Below are 15,000 nucleotides of genomic sequence, written 5' to 3' on the forward strand. Positions count from 1 at the left end.
CAAAAAGAACACACACACACACACACACACACACACACACACACTGCGAAACATGTACCTGAATCATGCTGAGAGGAATAAATGTACACAAACGTTGGCATGCATGTTCACGCAAACATACACTTTTACGTGCTGCCAGTCAAAATCAGCCAATTCGTAAATGTGTTGTTGGTTTGTTTTTCATTTTTATTCTTTTTAACATTTTCATATAGAAAACTCAACCTTAATGTACATTCATACAAACAAACAATAAAATGTTCAAAAATTATTGTATGTGCAAATATATAGTTCACAAAATATTGCATAGTGTTGCATAGTGGATTGCATCAAGTAAATAAAATGATGACACTGAGTAGACATTGCCAGTTATCTACATGAATACACGATTAAATGAAATGCATTGAAACTGCATACATTGCACGCAGTAGTTATTGACTTGACTAGATATGAAAAGGATAAATACTGTCAGTACAAGTCCATGCAATTATAAACATTAAAAAGGCACATTTACAAAATGTCAAACGAATATCAGTTTTGAGTATTTACGTAGAACGCAATAAAGCTTGTCAGTACTCAGACCAGTCATGATATTCTTTTCCCTCGCATTCCCGCGTTTGTCCAGTAGCCGTGACATACGGACTCACTATGCTTGTGCAGGTCACAAACTGTGGTACTGTGCGCTCCTCTGTCGCTGCTCATTCAGATAAACACGGCGACATCTGAATCAGATGATTGTCTTTTGGGTGAAACCTTTGGAGTGCTTCCACAGACCCGTCCAGCTTATCATGTAGACGAGCAGGCATCAGCGAGCTGTATCTCCGAACTCTCTCCGGCTTTCCATGCAGTCCTGAAGAATATGTTCTGGGTAGTTTCCTATTTTAGAAACCCCAAATCAGGGACCTAATTTAGCGGCAATTTTCGTGCATAGTTGAAAAGATATTTCCATTAGTAGATGCTATGGCCCATATATTCTAAGGGTTATTGTACTTAATTTCGATAAAGATTTAGTCTGTACGCTAAAGTGCAGCTATCCTACAGTGTCCAGAAAATCGGAAACAATGACGAATTAATTCGGTTAACGACAAGCATACAGCTGCTCTTTCAGTTTATTGGCCTGACAAGTATTCACACACACACACACACACACACACACACACACGGCGGCTTGAGCCAGTAAGTGTCGATTCGTGTCTTGTCATTTTCCATCGTTTTTCAACCTAACTCTTGATCAAGAGGGTGGTTAACATACGGCATGTTATTTATCATTTGTCTGCATCACAAAGCGCACGAATGCGTTCGTTTAGATAAAAGGTTCCAGAATGTAGGATGCCAAAATGCAAAAAGTACCCTGAGGTACTGCGTCCAACACAGTCACTTCTCTTTTAGAAAGGCATGGAGACTTCAGAGTTGGCTTGAAGGAAGGAAAAAAAAAGAAAAAAAAATTACAAGAAAAACAACAGCAACTTCTGGCGTGCTTCCACAGGCCTGTTCAGCTTGTCTTGTAGACAATCAAGTAGGCGTCAGCGGTATCTCGTCCCTCCCTCCGCCCCTCCTTCAGACCTTCAACTGTTTGAGGTCCCTGCAGTACTAGAGAAAACGTTCCCTGGCCTCGTCTGTTTTCCCAACGGGGGCACAGAAAAGACTGACAACACTGTAGGACGGACAGAATTAAACCATTTGCAGAGACCCAAGCTTTGACACACTGTTAACAGACAGACCTGGAGGAACTTGGTGAACTGTTCTTCTGAGCAGCGCTCCAAACAGCTCTTCACAGAGTTTTAAGGAAAATGACGATGGAGGAAGAGGAGGAGGAGGAGGAGGAAGAAGAGGAAGACAGAGAAAATGGCAGCGAGGTAGAAGCTTTTTATGCACATGGCAGTTTATTATGCTCAATCTGCAGTGCAAAAACAACAACAGCAGCAACAACAAAATGATGGGGTCCAGTCGGGACAGTCAGTAGCAGCCTAGCTGTAGGTATCTTGAGGCTGGAACGATATGGGGTCGGATTTGATGAGCACCTTTATCTCTGCACCATTCTGTAACTGTGTTTTCTTCTCCTTCATCTCCCACGCCCAGCTTCGACGTTTTGTCTGCCGCTTCATCTCCGTGCTCGCCATAGTCTGACGAGTGGGCTCGCTGCAGTATCCAACTGCGGGCATAGGAAACGAATGGTGAGCGCCTAAAGGCAGGTGTCAGTCGGCTCTACGCTGGTAAGCACGCTGTTGTGCAAATGAATCTGTAAAAGCGCTCAAAGTATGGTGTCTGACAGATGATAGACAGTACAGAAGTATCATCACCATCAACAACAACAACAAGAGCAACTTAATAATAATAATAATAATATTAACTCTGACACATTTGATGTTGCTCAGTATTATTCCCGGTTGTGACAAGATAAAAAATAATGGAAATGATGGATGAAAGATATTCACACAAGTAGATGATTCAGACAACTCTCTTGCTAGCATCTCTCTTGGCTAAGATGTTTTTCTTTCAGACATGAAAGTTTCTCGATTTAGGTACTTATATTTTTGTGTTCAGTATGCAGCTGCTTCAAAGTCCTCCAGCAGGAACTATGACAGGAATATATTATCCTTTGTTTTGGTTTTTATTTTATTTTATTTTTTTACGTCTATATGTTTTAGAGTTGGAAAGTTATTTTCTTTTCAGATTGTTGTTAAGTTAATGTTGTGAATAGTATTGTTTTCATCCCTTTCCCTTCCCCTCCCTCTTTTCTCTCCGCTCCCCCCCTTTTTTTTCTTCTTCATGTCTAATATCACTTATTGTGGATAGACATTAAATGAAATTGAACAGAACACACACGTACACACACACACACACACGTACCACACACACACGTACACACACACATACACTCACACATATGTACCCACTGGTGTTTGCACTTGGGCAGACAGGCCTCACACTGAAACAATCACTCAGCCTCCTACAACAATAGTAAAACACCACTGCGGCTTGTACTGTCTCCACACCCATTATATCTGTACAGACCCACATCCACACTCACCTCCACCCCAACCCCCACCCCGTCACCAGCACACCACCACCCTTTCTTACCCTTACACACAGTTTTTGTGTGTGTGTGTGTTCAGGTTGAGTCATATGCCATTTTAGTTTAAAAGTTCAAGCACTACGAAATGTATTAAACATGGGTATGACGAAATGTATATAGCGCGGGTGTGATTAACTCTCTCTCTCCCTCTCGCTATATATGTATACATATATAATATATATAATATATAATTTTAAAGAAATCTCTTTTGAGATTACAATGAAGCATACAGAGTTTGTGTGAGAATAAAGCGACTGCTTTATAAATAGCAGCTTCAACACAGTTTTTGTTTGTTTATCTGGTATATACCGATAAAAACAAAACAAAAAAAACCAAACAAACAAAAAAACAACAACAAAAAAACAACGAAATCCAGGGGAGCAAGATGTATTTTGGGCACAAAGTTGTTTCTTGTTTCCTGGTCACAACAGGCTCTCCTCTCAGCCTGAACACTCGCTGACGTTGTTTTCCCGTATCATTTGACACTGTTCACATATCTGTTTTCTGTATTTCTTTTATTAGTTGTTTAAGATTAATATGCTATAATTCTGTAGGGATGTGTGTGTGTGTGTGTGTGTGTGTGTGTGTGTGTGTTCTTTAACGTCTTTTCACTTTGAGTAATGTGTAAGTGTGTGTGTGCGTGTGTTTGTTTGTTTGTGTGTGTGTGTGTGTGTGTGTGTGTGTGTGTGTGTGTGTGTGTGTGTGTGTGTGATGCAGGTGGACTTCTACATTAGAATATAAGTGCTAACGGTCTTTTTCAATATGTGAAAAAAGGGGGGAAAAAAGAGAAAAAAAGAGATATTTTACGCTGAATTTGTTCTCGTGTATTGAAATGATTGCGTCTCTTTTTATAAGTGTGATGTTTTAGATTTCTGTTGTTCTAACTGCAGCGGGGGTGACAAGAGATAATTTTCTGGTTTTGAACTGGACAATAAAGACGTAGTGTTTGTTGTTATCATGCGCTAAAAACCATCACAAAATAGCTTGTTCTTTGATCTCGACTCTGTTCAATGAGCTACGGTGAACATCGATCTCATCTTTGAAGGCCAACAGTCCAAGCTGTGAATGGGAGGCTTCGTTCAGTGCCTTGGAACGGATGCAGCTGCGGTATTGTTCAGGACTCAGCTTGGGGTCGCAGAACTTTTCATGCCACAGGTGGAAGATGCCGGGATCTGTGGCCCTGATGACCAGATACTCACTGCGCACAAACTTCTGATAGAGGAACACGTCCTCCCCTCCCCAGCCCTGGATCTGCTCATCGAACCCTTTGATCTTCAGGAAGTCCGACCTGTACTGACAGGTCATGCCGTAGCCAAAGTCTCGCCAAAAGCCGGTATCTTTGGATATGACCAGCTGTTCGGCTAAAGAGGGCGTGGGGATGTCCTGCAAGGAGTACACAATTTTGGGGTTGTACAAGCTGAACACGATGGGGTAATAGACGCGCTTTTCCTGTTCCGTGTTCATGCGACAGCGCTCCAGAAAGTCCTCGCCGAAGATGATGTCCACGTCGCACATGAAGAGCAGGACGTCTCCGCTCTTCCAGTTCAGGGCCCCAATCTGAAGGCCCCGGCCCCGAGCGAACTTTTCGTTGAGAGTGATCAGCTTCATGTGCTTGTACTTGTGTTGTCTGGCCGCGTTGGACATGATGGTCTTCACTTCTTTCAAGCCCTCCGTGCCAAAGTACACAACGGTCAGGTACACCCGCTTGTCGTGCTTGATGCAGACTGTGGTGAAGCGTTCCATGAAGTAGCGGAACGTCTCCAAACGGCCCGACAAGGGCAGAATCAGGTTGATCCACTGCGCCTTGATGTAGGTGAGATCACTGGTGATCAACATCGGGGGGCCAAAGGGACGGAACACCACCACTTTGACATATGTCATCTTCACGTCCTGGGCAGAATCTTTGTTCTGGAAATACAGCTCATAGTGTGCCCCCGTGGTGGGCTCTGTGCGGTGAATGCCCTCCACAAAGTCGTCGTAAGAGTACAGAGTCTGACCCCCTGTCCGATTGCCGTTCAGTTTGTCAATCCCATAAGCTATGATTTCATACAGGTCCTTCTTTTTATACCCTATGGGCTTTTCTATCACACGCTTTCCTAACCCTGGCTCTACCAGGTAAATCCTGGTAAGAGTGAATCTGTTGAAGGGAATAATTTCGTATTCTGTCTTGTAGGAAATTCCTTTCGTGATCTCTGCGGACTGGAGTCGCTCTATGAAGTAAGAAAAAACGTCTTGCGTGGACATGTTCGATACCAGCTGTTGAGACCCCTTGGTTTGCTGAAGGGCCTGACTGCGAGAAGGGGGCACGGGGAGAGGGGGAGGGTGGGACGAGGTCCGAGGGCGTCGTTTAGTGGTGGTGGTAGTAGAGGTGGTGGTGGTGGTGTTATTGGTGAGCCGGCCTTGCTTCATGGCGTGCAGCTGGCTCTCCAAGGACCGGATCTTGTCCTCCAGCCGGCTCCGCTCCTGGCTGTGCTGCGCCTCTCGCTGCCGCATCACCTGGCAGGGCACACACACACACACACAGACAGACACAGACACGGGCATTAGCAGTGATCACTACTTCATCGTTCTTACCAGGGTCATGGATGACAGCTCGAGTGTCGGAACAGTGTGGGAGCGAGTTCAATGTAACCGTTTATCGTTTAGATCGTTTTTGGTAACGGTGCTTAAATTATGTGTCCAGCTGCTCACACACATATACACACACGCACGTACGCACACGCACGCACACACATGCACACACACACACACACGCACGCACATTCAAGATGACGACTTGGACTAAGCTTAAGGCCAAGGTAAAAGCAACCAAACCCCCAAACAAGAGACCTCATTCAGAGTTGTTGTCGTTGTTGTTGCTGTTGTTGTGTGTGTGTGCGTGCGCGCGCGCGCGCGTGTGTGTGTGCGTGTATGTGCGTGCGTGCGTGCGTGCGCGCGTGCGTGTGTGTGTGTGTGTGTGTGTGTGCGTGTGTGTGTGCGTGCGTGTGTGTGTGTGTGTTGGAGTGTAACAGTTGTAATATTGAGAGTATGTTACTTTGTGAGTTTTGTGGATTGCGTTTTTAATTTAAAAAAAAGAAGATATATTAATGATTATGTTTTTATTAGTCTTTTACCTTTTATATGTTTCTACTACTTTTCACGTGCTTTCCCGTTTCACACGAAGTACTGGATTTGTAAAGCGCTTAGAGATTGCTTATGCTGGTATTATAGCGCTATATAAAACATACAACAACAAACAATAATAATGACGATAACATTAATAATAATAATAATAATTATTATTATTATCATTTACACACACACCTGCTTCAGGTGGTTGTAGTTGGCGCTGGTGTCGGCCTGGGCCCTCACCATCGTGTGGGGCAGCCCCCGTGTGGGCGGCTGGTGCAGGTGGGCGTCCATGTTGAGTCCGCAGCGCGCCACGAACATCATGGTCAGCACGGACAGGCTGAACAGCAGCAGCAGCACGCGCGGCATGGCCCGCATCCTCCCTCCCTCCCTCCCGCCCTGCTCCCGTCACTTCAGCCTCCCTCCTCTTCCACACTTCATCGCCCTGAAAAAAAAACAACATTATCATCGTCATCATCATCGTCATCATCATCATTTTCGTTATCATCATCATTATCCCCCCCTTCCTGCTACCGTCACTTCAGCCTCTCTCTTCTTCCGGACTTCATCGCCCTGAAAACATCATTAACAACAACATCATCATCATCATCATCATCGTCATCGTCATCATCATCATCATCCCTCCTGCCCTGCTACCGTCACTTCAGCCTCCCTCCTCTTCCACACTTCATCACCCTGAAAAAAAAGCATCATCATCATCATCATCATCATCATCGTCATCATCATCATCATCATCCCTCCTGCCCTGCTACCGTCACTTCTGCCTCCCTCCTCTTCCACACTTCATCACCCTGAAAAAAAAAGCATCATCATCATCATCATCATCATCGTCATCATCATCATCCCTCCCGCCCTGCTACTGTCACTTCAGCCTCCCTCCTCTTCCACCCTTCATCGCCCTGAAAAAAAATCATCATCATCATCATCATCGTCATCATCATCATCATTTTCATTATCATCATCATTATCCCCCCCTTCCTGCTACCGTCACTTCGGCCTCTCTCCTCTTCCGGACTTCATCGCCCTGAAAACGTCATTAACAACAACAACATCATCATCATCATCGTCATCGTCATCATCAACATCCCTCCCGCCCTGCTACCGTCACTTCAGCCTACCTCCTCTTTCACACTTCATCACCCTGAAAACGTCATCATCATCACCATCATCATTAGCAGCAGCAGCAGCAGCAGCAGAAGAAACTTCACTTACAGCTTCAGTTCAGTTTCCGTGCAATTCCGGTTTCGGTTTCAGTCTAGTTTCAGTTCAGTTTTAAGGAGGCGTCATCATCATCAGTTAAGGTTCAGTTTCTGCTCACTTTCCGTTCTGTTCCAGTCCAATGTGCCTCTCAGTTTACTACAGTTCAGTTTGAGTTCAGTTCACACAGACCCCCCCACTCCCACACCCCTTGCCATGTTTATGTTACTCTTATCTAGTTCGTACTAAGGGCGCCTGTAGATTTCCGCGGATCCGCGAAATAAAATTGCATCGGTGTGTGACTAAACAGACTCGTCTGACACTGGCAGACTCTTGCGTCATCCAATTACGTGTGCCTGACGCTTTCTCTGGTGACGACGAGTACTGCTTTACGTCAAAGACAAGCGCACGAGTTACGGCGCCGCCGCAAACAGCCAATTAGAGGAAGGTCTGGCTGGTAACTGGCCGTGTAACCTCTGGAATACCATGGTGTGGGCTTAGCAAACAGGCGCTTGAAACTAGTTGTGGTTGGTTATATATAAAACGAATTTTGTGACTGTGATTCAGACTCTCTGCCATTGTTTCTCTTGGTCTGTGTGTCGCTTTGTCTCCTCTCTCTCTCTCTCTCTCTCTCTCTCTGTGTTTGTGTTCGTAAGCGCGTGCGTGTGTGTGTGTGTGTGCGTGCGCGCGTGTGTGAGTGTGTGTGCTTGTTAGAGAGAGAGGGAGAGAGCTCGTGCTAAACGCTACTTTGGATAAAGATACAGTTATTTATAACGATAGGCAAAAGATGTGCAGCCACTTAGCTGCTTAAACTGCTGAGCTATGTTGCAGGCTACATTTGTCACGGAGAGAGAGAGAGAGAGAGAGAGAGAGAGAGGAATGTTCGTAATAAACCTGTTTCCATGCCTGTCTGCCGCATGTCTGTCACCCGCTGTAAAGTGAAGGATGGACGATCTGCCCCTTGGTACTCTAGTGTTAAAGAAGAGCTTAGGAAAGCTAAAAAAAGAAAGACGACATGCAGAGGAACAGAGTAAGAAGGCTGGACTGGTTGTCAGTAAACAAATCTTTGCCTCTGCGAAGAGAAAAGTCACAAAGATTGTCCCAAAGGCAAAAACTATGTATTATAGTGCTCAGATTTGAGGTAGCAAATCGATGAGGCAGCTTTTTAGTGTCTGTGGTAAACTCATTGGCAATGAAATGTCATCTCCCCTCCCCAATTTGTATCCTGTTAGTTGCCAACTGTTTTTAGTGATTATTTTAGAACTAAGATAGCTAACATTCGCTCTGAACTCGATCGCGGGAGCACTACCCATATAACAGAATCTAATACTGGTACTTTTGTTACTTCTAAGTTTGACATCAGACAAGAACTTGATCGTATGACAACTGCTGCATTATCTGTGATCAGTTCGAATCAAGCCACGAATTCAGTTTCCTCTGTTTTTGACTGCTTCCATCCTGTCACAGAACATGAACTAAAAAAGATCATTTTAAAGTAAAAACTGACCACCTGCCAACTAGATCACATCCCTACTTCTTTGTTGGTTGAAAACATTGACACTCTCTTGCCCACTTTGACACATATAGTAAATGAAAGTCTTCTTTCAGGTTCTTTCCCCTCTAGTTATAAAGCCGCAGTTGTAAAACCACTACTTAAGAAACCCTCTATGGATCAGAATGTTCTACAAAATTATCGACCAGTCTCAAACTTATTTTTCATGTCTAAGGTCATTGAAAGTTGTTATGAGTCAGTTATTTGAATACTTAAACTCAAATTTCCTGCTGTCACCCAATCAATCAGCATACAGACCTTCACACAGTACAGAAACTGCACTTCTCAAGGTCACTAACGATCTACTTTTGGCACTGGATCAAGGTCATGTTTCTGTTCTTACTTTGCTAGATCTCAGCGCAGCGTTTGACACCATACACCAGACACTTTTGTTGCACATCCTTCATCACTACTATGGAGTTTCAGGATTAGCTCTTTCTTGGGTCAAAAGCTATCTTTCAAGTCGAATACAGACAGTCATCAATAATCACTCATCGCAACCAGCACCTGTTTTGTCTTAGGTCCTTTACTGTTCATCATGTACACCAAACCTCTTCATGCACTCATCCAAAGTCACTTTGTTTCCAATCAATCTTTTGCAGATGACACACAAGTTTATACAACATGTCACCTTACAGAAATAGGTCAAACCATACAGACTATATAGTCATGCATCACATATGTCAGATCATGGATGACAGATCACAAGCTCAAACTAAATGATAACAAGACAAGGCACTTCTCATTCACTCAAAGCGCTCATTTTCTGACTTGCCTAAGCCTTCATCTATCCTGGTAGGGACCTCAGAATACCTTCCTCAGCATCTGCACGCAGTTTAGGTTATATGCTTTCTGATGGCATGAAACTTGACACACATTTCAAACACATTTGTAGGTCAGCATATGCATCACTCCGACAAATCAGCTCCATTGGGCAATATCTAAACACAGAAAACACAAAGACTTTGGTCTGTTCTTTTGTTCTATCTAGATTAGATTATGGAAATGCTCTTCTTGCTGGCTGCCCCAAACACTGTATTGACAAATTTCAAAAAGTTCAAACCTCTGCACCACGACTCACTCTCAAAGCTAAGAAACGTCAACACATCACTCCCCTACTCGCTTCCCTTCACTGGCTCCCCATTCAAGCACGAATAAAATACAATCTCTCAGTCCTTTATCACAATTTCTTCACTGATTCTTGTCCTGTCTATCTTTCAGATCTACTTTCTGTCTATTCACCCTCCAGACAACTCCGTTCTTCAAATGACAAGCGCACACTGTCCATTCCAAAGATTCGTACTAAAACTTATGGTGAACGTTCCTTTTTTTATTTGTATTTGTATTTCTTTTTATCACAACATATTTCTCTGTGTGAAATTCGGGCTGCTCTCCCCAGGGAGAGCGCATCGCCATACTACAGCGCCACCCATTTTTTTGTATTTTTTCTTTTATTTGTTTTCCTATTGAAGTGGATTTTCTACAGAACTTTGCCAGGAACAACCCTTTTGTTGCCGTGGGTTCTTTTACGTGCGCTAAGTGCATGCTGCACACGGGACCTCGGTTTATCGTCTCATCCGAATGACTAGCGTCCAGACCACCACTCAAGGTCTAGTGGAGGGGGAGAAAATTTCGGGGCTGTGCCGTGATTCGAACCAGCGCGCTCAGATTCTCTCGCTTCCTAGGCGGACGCGTTACCTCTAGGCCATCACTCCACTTTTGTTGCACCTAAACATTGAAATTCACTGCCCTCACGCCTCCGTTACTCCCTAAACACCCGCATTCAAGACAGCACTCAAAACATATCTTTTCAAACTGTACTTTTCACACTGAAAGTTTTCCGTCTGCATATGCTTGCTGTGATTTTTGTTGCTGGATGTGCTCTTTGTGTTTATCTGTATGCATCTGTGATGACTTTGGTGTGTTTTTCGTGATACCTGGTTCCCCGGTGTTTATAGTTTTTGACAATGGAGAATGTGATGTACTTTGCTCTGCTGTGATTTGCACCTGTGTGATTTACTGTGATGGCGCCTGTGTCGATTTACATTATATATATAAAATAAAAAATTATGTCACTCAGTCCTACATATGTATATTTTAGCCAATGTCGTGTGTAATTGTGGTGACTTTGAACATATTTTACGAAACTTAGTCTTAAATTTGTATATCTTATTGTAAAGCGCGGTGAGCCCCATCTGAGATGGGGGTACTGCGCTATATAAGCCTACATTATTATTATTTAAATGATCAGGTGGTGCTTTAAGTTTGTTTCAGTTTCATGGTGTCAAAGCATGTGGACTAATCAATATACACTAATCCACATCTGCTTAAAGAATGAAGAAGAAGAAGAAGAAGAAGAAGAAGAAGAAGAAGAAGAAACAGCAGATGCCTGACCTACATAACAGTGCATAAGCTCAACGCAATGGTCAGACCTTGAGCGCCTACTATAGGTTGGCAAAGAAAAGAAGAAAAAAAAAGAAGGAAAGAAAGTAAGAAATAATGTGATATTTTGTACCCCCCGTGCTGCTTAGTATAAGGTCTTTGTGCATTGTAAGCAGATTGAACGAATAAAAAGATATGGGGGGAAAAAGTTCAAATAAATGAATAAGCACATCATCATTGGTGTATCATCAAACAGTCACCTACCTGAACACACCATGCCCCCTGAATCCGTTGCGAAGTCAGTCGCTCTCTCCACACATGTTCACATCACAAAGGAGAAAAGATGCCAGCTGTTCCTCTACGCTCTCTCTCTCTCTCTCTCTCCCCCCCCCTCTCTCTCTCTCTCATTCACTCACCTTTCCACACAGCAAATTCCCGATTTAGAATTGCTGAATAATTCAGAAAGGCAGCATGTGGTCATTAATTATAAAAAGAAGTGACAGCGACATAAAAAAAACTAGAACTTCGGCACAATAACGCAGCCGTCATTTCCCCCCCGCCCCCCACCTCCCCATAAAAGACACGGTAGAGGACCCTTGCTGACAGAGACACGCGAACTCCCAAAGTCCGACCCCTGTGATGCTAACAAAGACGATAATACCAGCACACACTGCTTCTCACACTGCCTGCTGCTAGCAGCTGCTGCTGCTGCTCAGTGCGCTCTTCTTCCTCCGAACTGTGCATGCAAGTAATGTGGGGATACACTAGCATCCTTCTGCGTGATAAAGGATCACCCCCACCACTACCCCTTCTTCTCCTCTCTCTCTCTGTCGTGCCGTCTTCCTCCAGCCCCTTTCCTTCTTCACACTTGTCGCTATCCATCTCCTCTCCTGTGCCACTTCCCTATTATCTTGCCTCGGGTTTTTTGTGTGTTTTTTTCGTTACCCCCCCCCCCCCCACCCCGGCCCCCTTTTGTTGTCTTCGCGCGCGTGCGGTGTGTGGTGCCATCAGAGACCGTTCGTTCTTTGGTGCCATAGTCATAAATGTTCCCCGAAGTGGGTGGGCTCTTGTATGCATGGCTAGCATTACAAGAGAAATGTGACGCGCGGAAAAAAGTAACTGTGGCAGAGCCACTGAATACAGTGCTGATAATGAATGCAAATTTGAGGGAATTCAGTATTTCCAAGAGATAAGAGGACACGCACATTCGCACTTTGCGCTTTATACATCTCTCTATGTCTTTGTCAGTCTGTCTGTCTGCTTGTCTGTCTGTCACCCCTTTCCCTCCTTCCCCTCCCGGCCCCCACCATTTCTCTTTTCCCTTATCCATGTGAAATACTGTTTCATATCTATCTACTTTTCCTTTTTATAGGAGGGCAGGATTTGTAAACTGGCATTGTGTGCTCCTCTTCCACTTCATGGAAAAATATAATTTTATTTCGAAGTTTTTTTGTTTTTTTTTTCTTCTAGAATTTGAATTTTTATAAACGGTGTTTACACGAAATGTTGACGGCAGTAATTAAAGGTTAGTTTATTTGTTAATACAAAAACCACACCTTGTAATAAAAAGAAAACGAAAAAAAAGTGTTGATTTCAGTTTCGTTTTGATGTGACATTTTTGTGGAGCGCATTGTTTATAACCTCATTCTTGTGAGGGGGTTTCGGGAGCATTTGTTGTACTCTATGAGTGAGATAAGAATGATTGCCCTGTCCGTTTATGTTTCATGTAACTGTTGATAGATTACTTTCAGCACTCAGCTCGTCTTACACGACTTGTAACCCTTGCTGTCCGTTGTGATTTTCCCCTGAATAATGCAGTTTTTCTTTTCAACTACAGAAGTAGTCTCAACACTAATCTTTCATTATTTGTGGTGGAATAATTAGGAATGAATTTTGATATGTCACCCAAAAAAAAACACTCCAACAAAACACGTTAACAATCCATATTTAACACACACGCGCACACACTCACACACACACACACACTCTCTCTCTCTCTCTCTCCCTCCTCTCTTATCGAAGCAACGGGGAGAGAGGATGAATATGAAATTAGGACTCTGAGCTGAAATTAGATGCTAAGGAAGCCCAACTGGTACAAAGAGTTGTCTATCTTTGACACAACACAAACGCACACACCTTCTCAAGCCCAACAACCATTCTAAAAAGAAGAACAAAAAACCAAAAAAACCTACACGAACCGGTTTTGAATTGCTGCTATTCTGGTAGACATAAATCAGGATGAAACATGTCAAGGGCAGGCATAGCAGAATTTCATTGAAGAAACACGGCTACAGTTCAGAAAGTACAAACAGTTAGGAGACAACTTCTCCAACGACTGACGGCCCGATACGAGCTACAAGATGGCGGGCCAGCTGACCAGCTTTTCCAGCCAATGAGCAGTCCACCTATTTTTACACCAGTGTAGCCGGTCTGAGTCACACGAACAATGGTTCATAAGGGGGGGAAAAAAACTGGCTTACGTTGTCTTCCATGCATGTAACTGTGGTGTCCAAGTGGTAATTGTGGAGTAACCTCCCTTACGTAGATCTTGGCTGACGAAATATTAGGACATAACGATGTATCTAGGTTACGAGCGAAACAAGTAAACAACAGTCACGATCTAAACCTCGTCTGTCTGAGTCTGCTAACTGATATTAGATGGTGTCAGAAGTGGGATTGGAGACTTGTGATGAAGCACGACATGAAGGAAATGCTGTCAGCAGGGCTACCACAAAAAAAGTCCATCTATCAGCTGAGCAGCCAGGAAACCTATCTAAATTTGCCAAGAAGAGGACAATGAAAAGAAAAAGACTTTAGATTTAAAGGTGTACAGTTCATGGAGCTGAAATGGAACAGTTAATTGATTTATAGCTAGATCTAGTTTAATTCAGTTCTGAAACAGATACATGTTGTTTGCATGAGAAAGGGGTGTGTGGAGTAACCTCCCTTGGGTCGATCTTGGATGACGAAGTATTAGGACGTAACTATGTATCTAGGTTACGAGCGAGACAAGTAAACAACGCTCACGATCAGAAACTCGTCTGTCTGAGTCTGCTACCTGATATTAGAGTACTGTGTCCGCCAAGGAATTCAAGCGAGAGAATCTGATCAAACGTGATGGAATCCCCACACTCACGAGTACTTTCTCCATCGGAGTCAACCAGACTTTGGTCGTCTGACACTGTTCATATGGATGAGACGATAAACCGAGATCCCGTGCGACGGTAGGATGCTCTTAGTGTAAGAATGCACAGCAACAAAAGCGTTGTCTCTGGCAAAACTGTGTAGAAAAATCCACCGTGATAGGAAACCAAATATACCACCAGGAAGAGAAATGAAGAATAACAAGGGTACGTGGCACAGCACTGCAGCGACAGGTTCTCCCTTGGCAAAAGCAGCCCGAATTTGACACATAGAAATATGTTGTGACGAAAGAGAGTAATACAATACAATACAATACAATACAATACGATACAATACAACACAAGACAATATAATAAAATACCATATTGTACTCCATAGTTCTTCAAACAAGTGACCCCCCATACGCCCCCCCATCCCCCCCCCCAAAAAAAAAACAAAAAAAAAAAAACAACAACCCAAAAACCACCACCAACAACAAAAACAAAACAAAACAAAACAAAAAAACACACATAAAATAACAACA

The 15,000-nt window shown here is 43.6% G+C and overlaps 1 protein-coding gene across 2 annotated transcripts in view; it reads right to left on the bottom strand.

Moving 5' to 3' along the window:
- Window positions 1-173: 173 nt before the first annotated feature.
- The window catches only part of LOC143284809 (chondroitin sulfate N-acetylgalactosaminyltransferase 2-like), a 77,572-nt gene continuing 62,745 nt past the window's right edge, over window positions 174-15,000 (bottom strand). The window contains exons 1-3 of one of the 2 annotated variants that reach the window (XM_076591865.1): window positions 11,598-12,052; window positions 6,377-6,626; window positions 174-5,569 (exon numbers count right to left, since the gene is read on the bottom strand). In XM_076591865.1, the coding sequence (XP_076447980.1) occupies window positions 4,046-5,569; window positions 6,377-6,559 (1,707 nt within the window). In that variant the 5' untranslated portion in view covers window positions 6,560-6,626; window positions 11,598-12,052 and the 3' untranslated portion in view covers window positions 174-4,045. Of the gene's footprint in view, window positions 5,570-6,376; window positions 6,627-11,597; window positions 12,053-15,000 lie in introns of those variants that run through there. The other variant, XM_076591857.1, reaches the window with a different exon arrangement.

Source organism: Babylonia areolata, chromosome 1, assembly GCF_041734735.1.
Source record: "Babylonia areolata isolate BAREFJ2019XMU chromosome 1, ASM4173473v1, whole genome shotgun sequence".
NCBI lineage: Eukaryota > Metazoa > Mollusca > Gastropoda > Neogastropoda > Buccinidae > Babylonia > Babylonia areolata.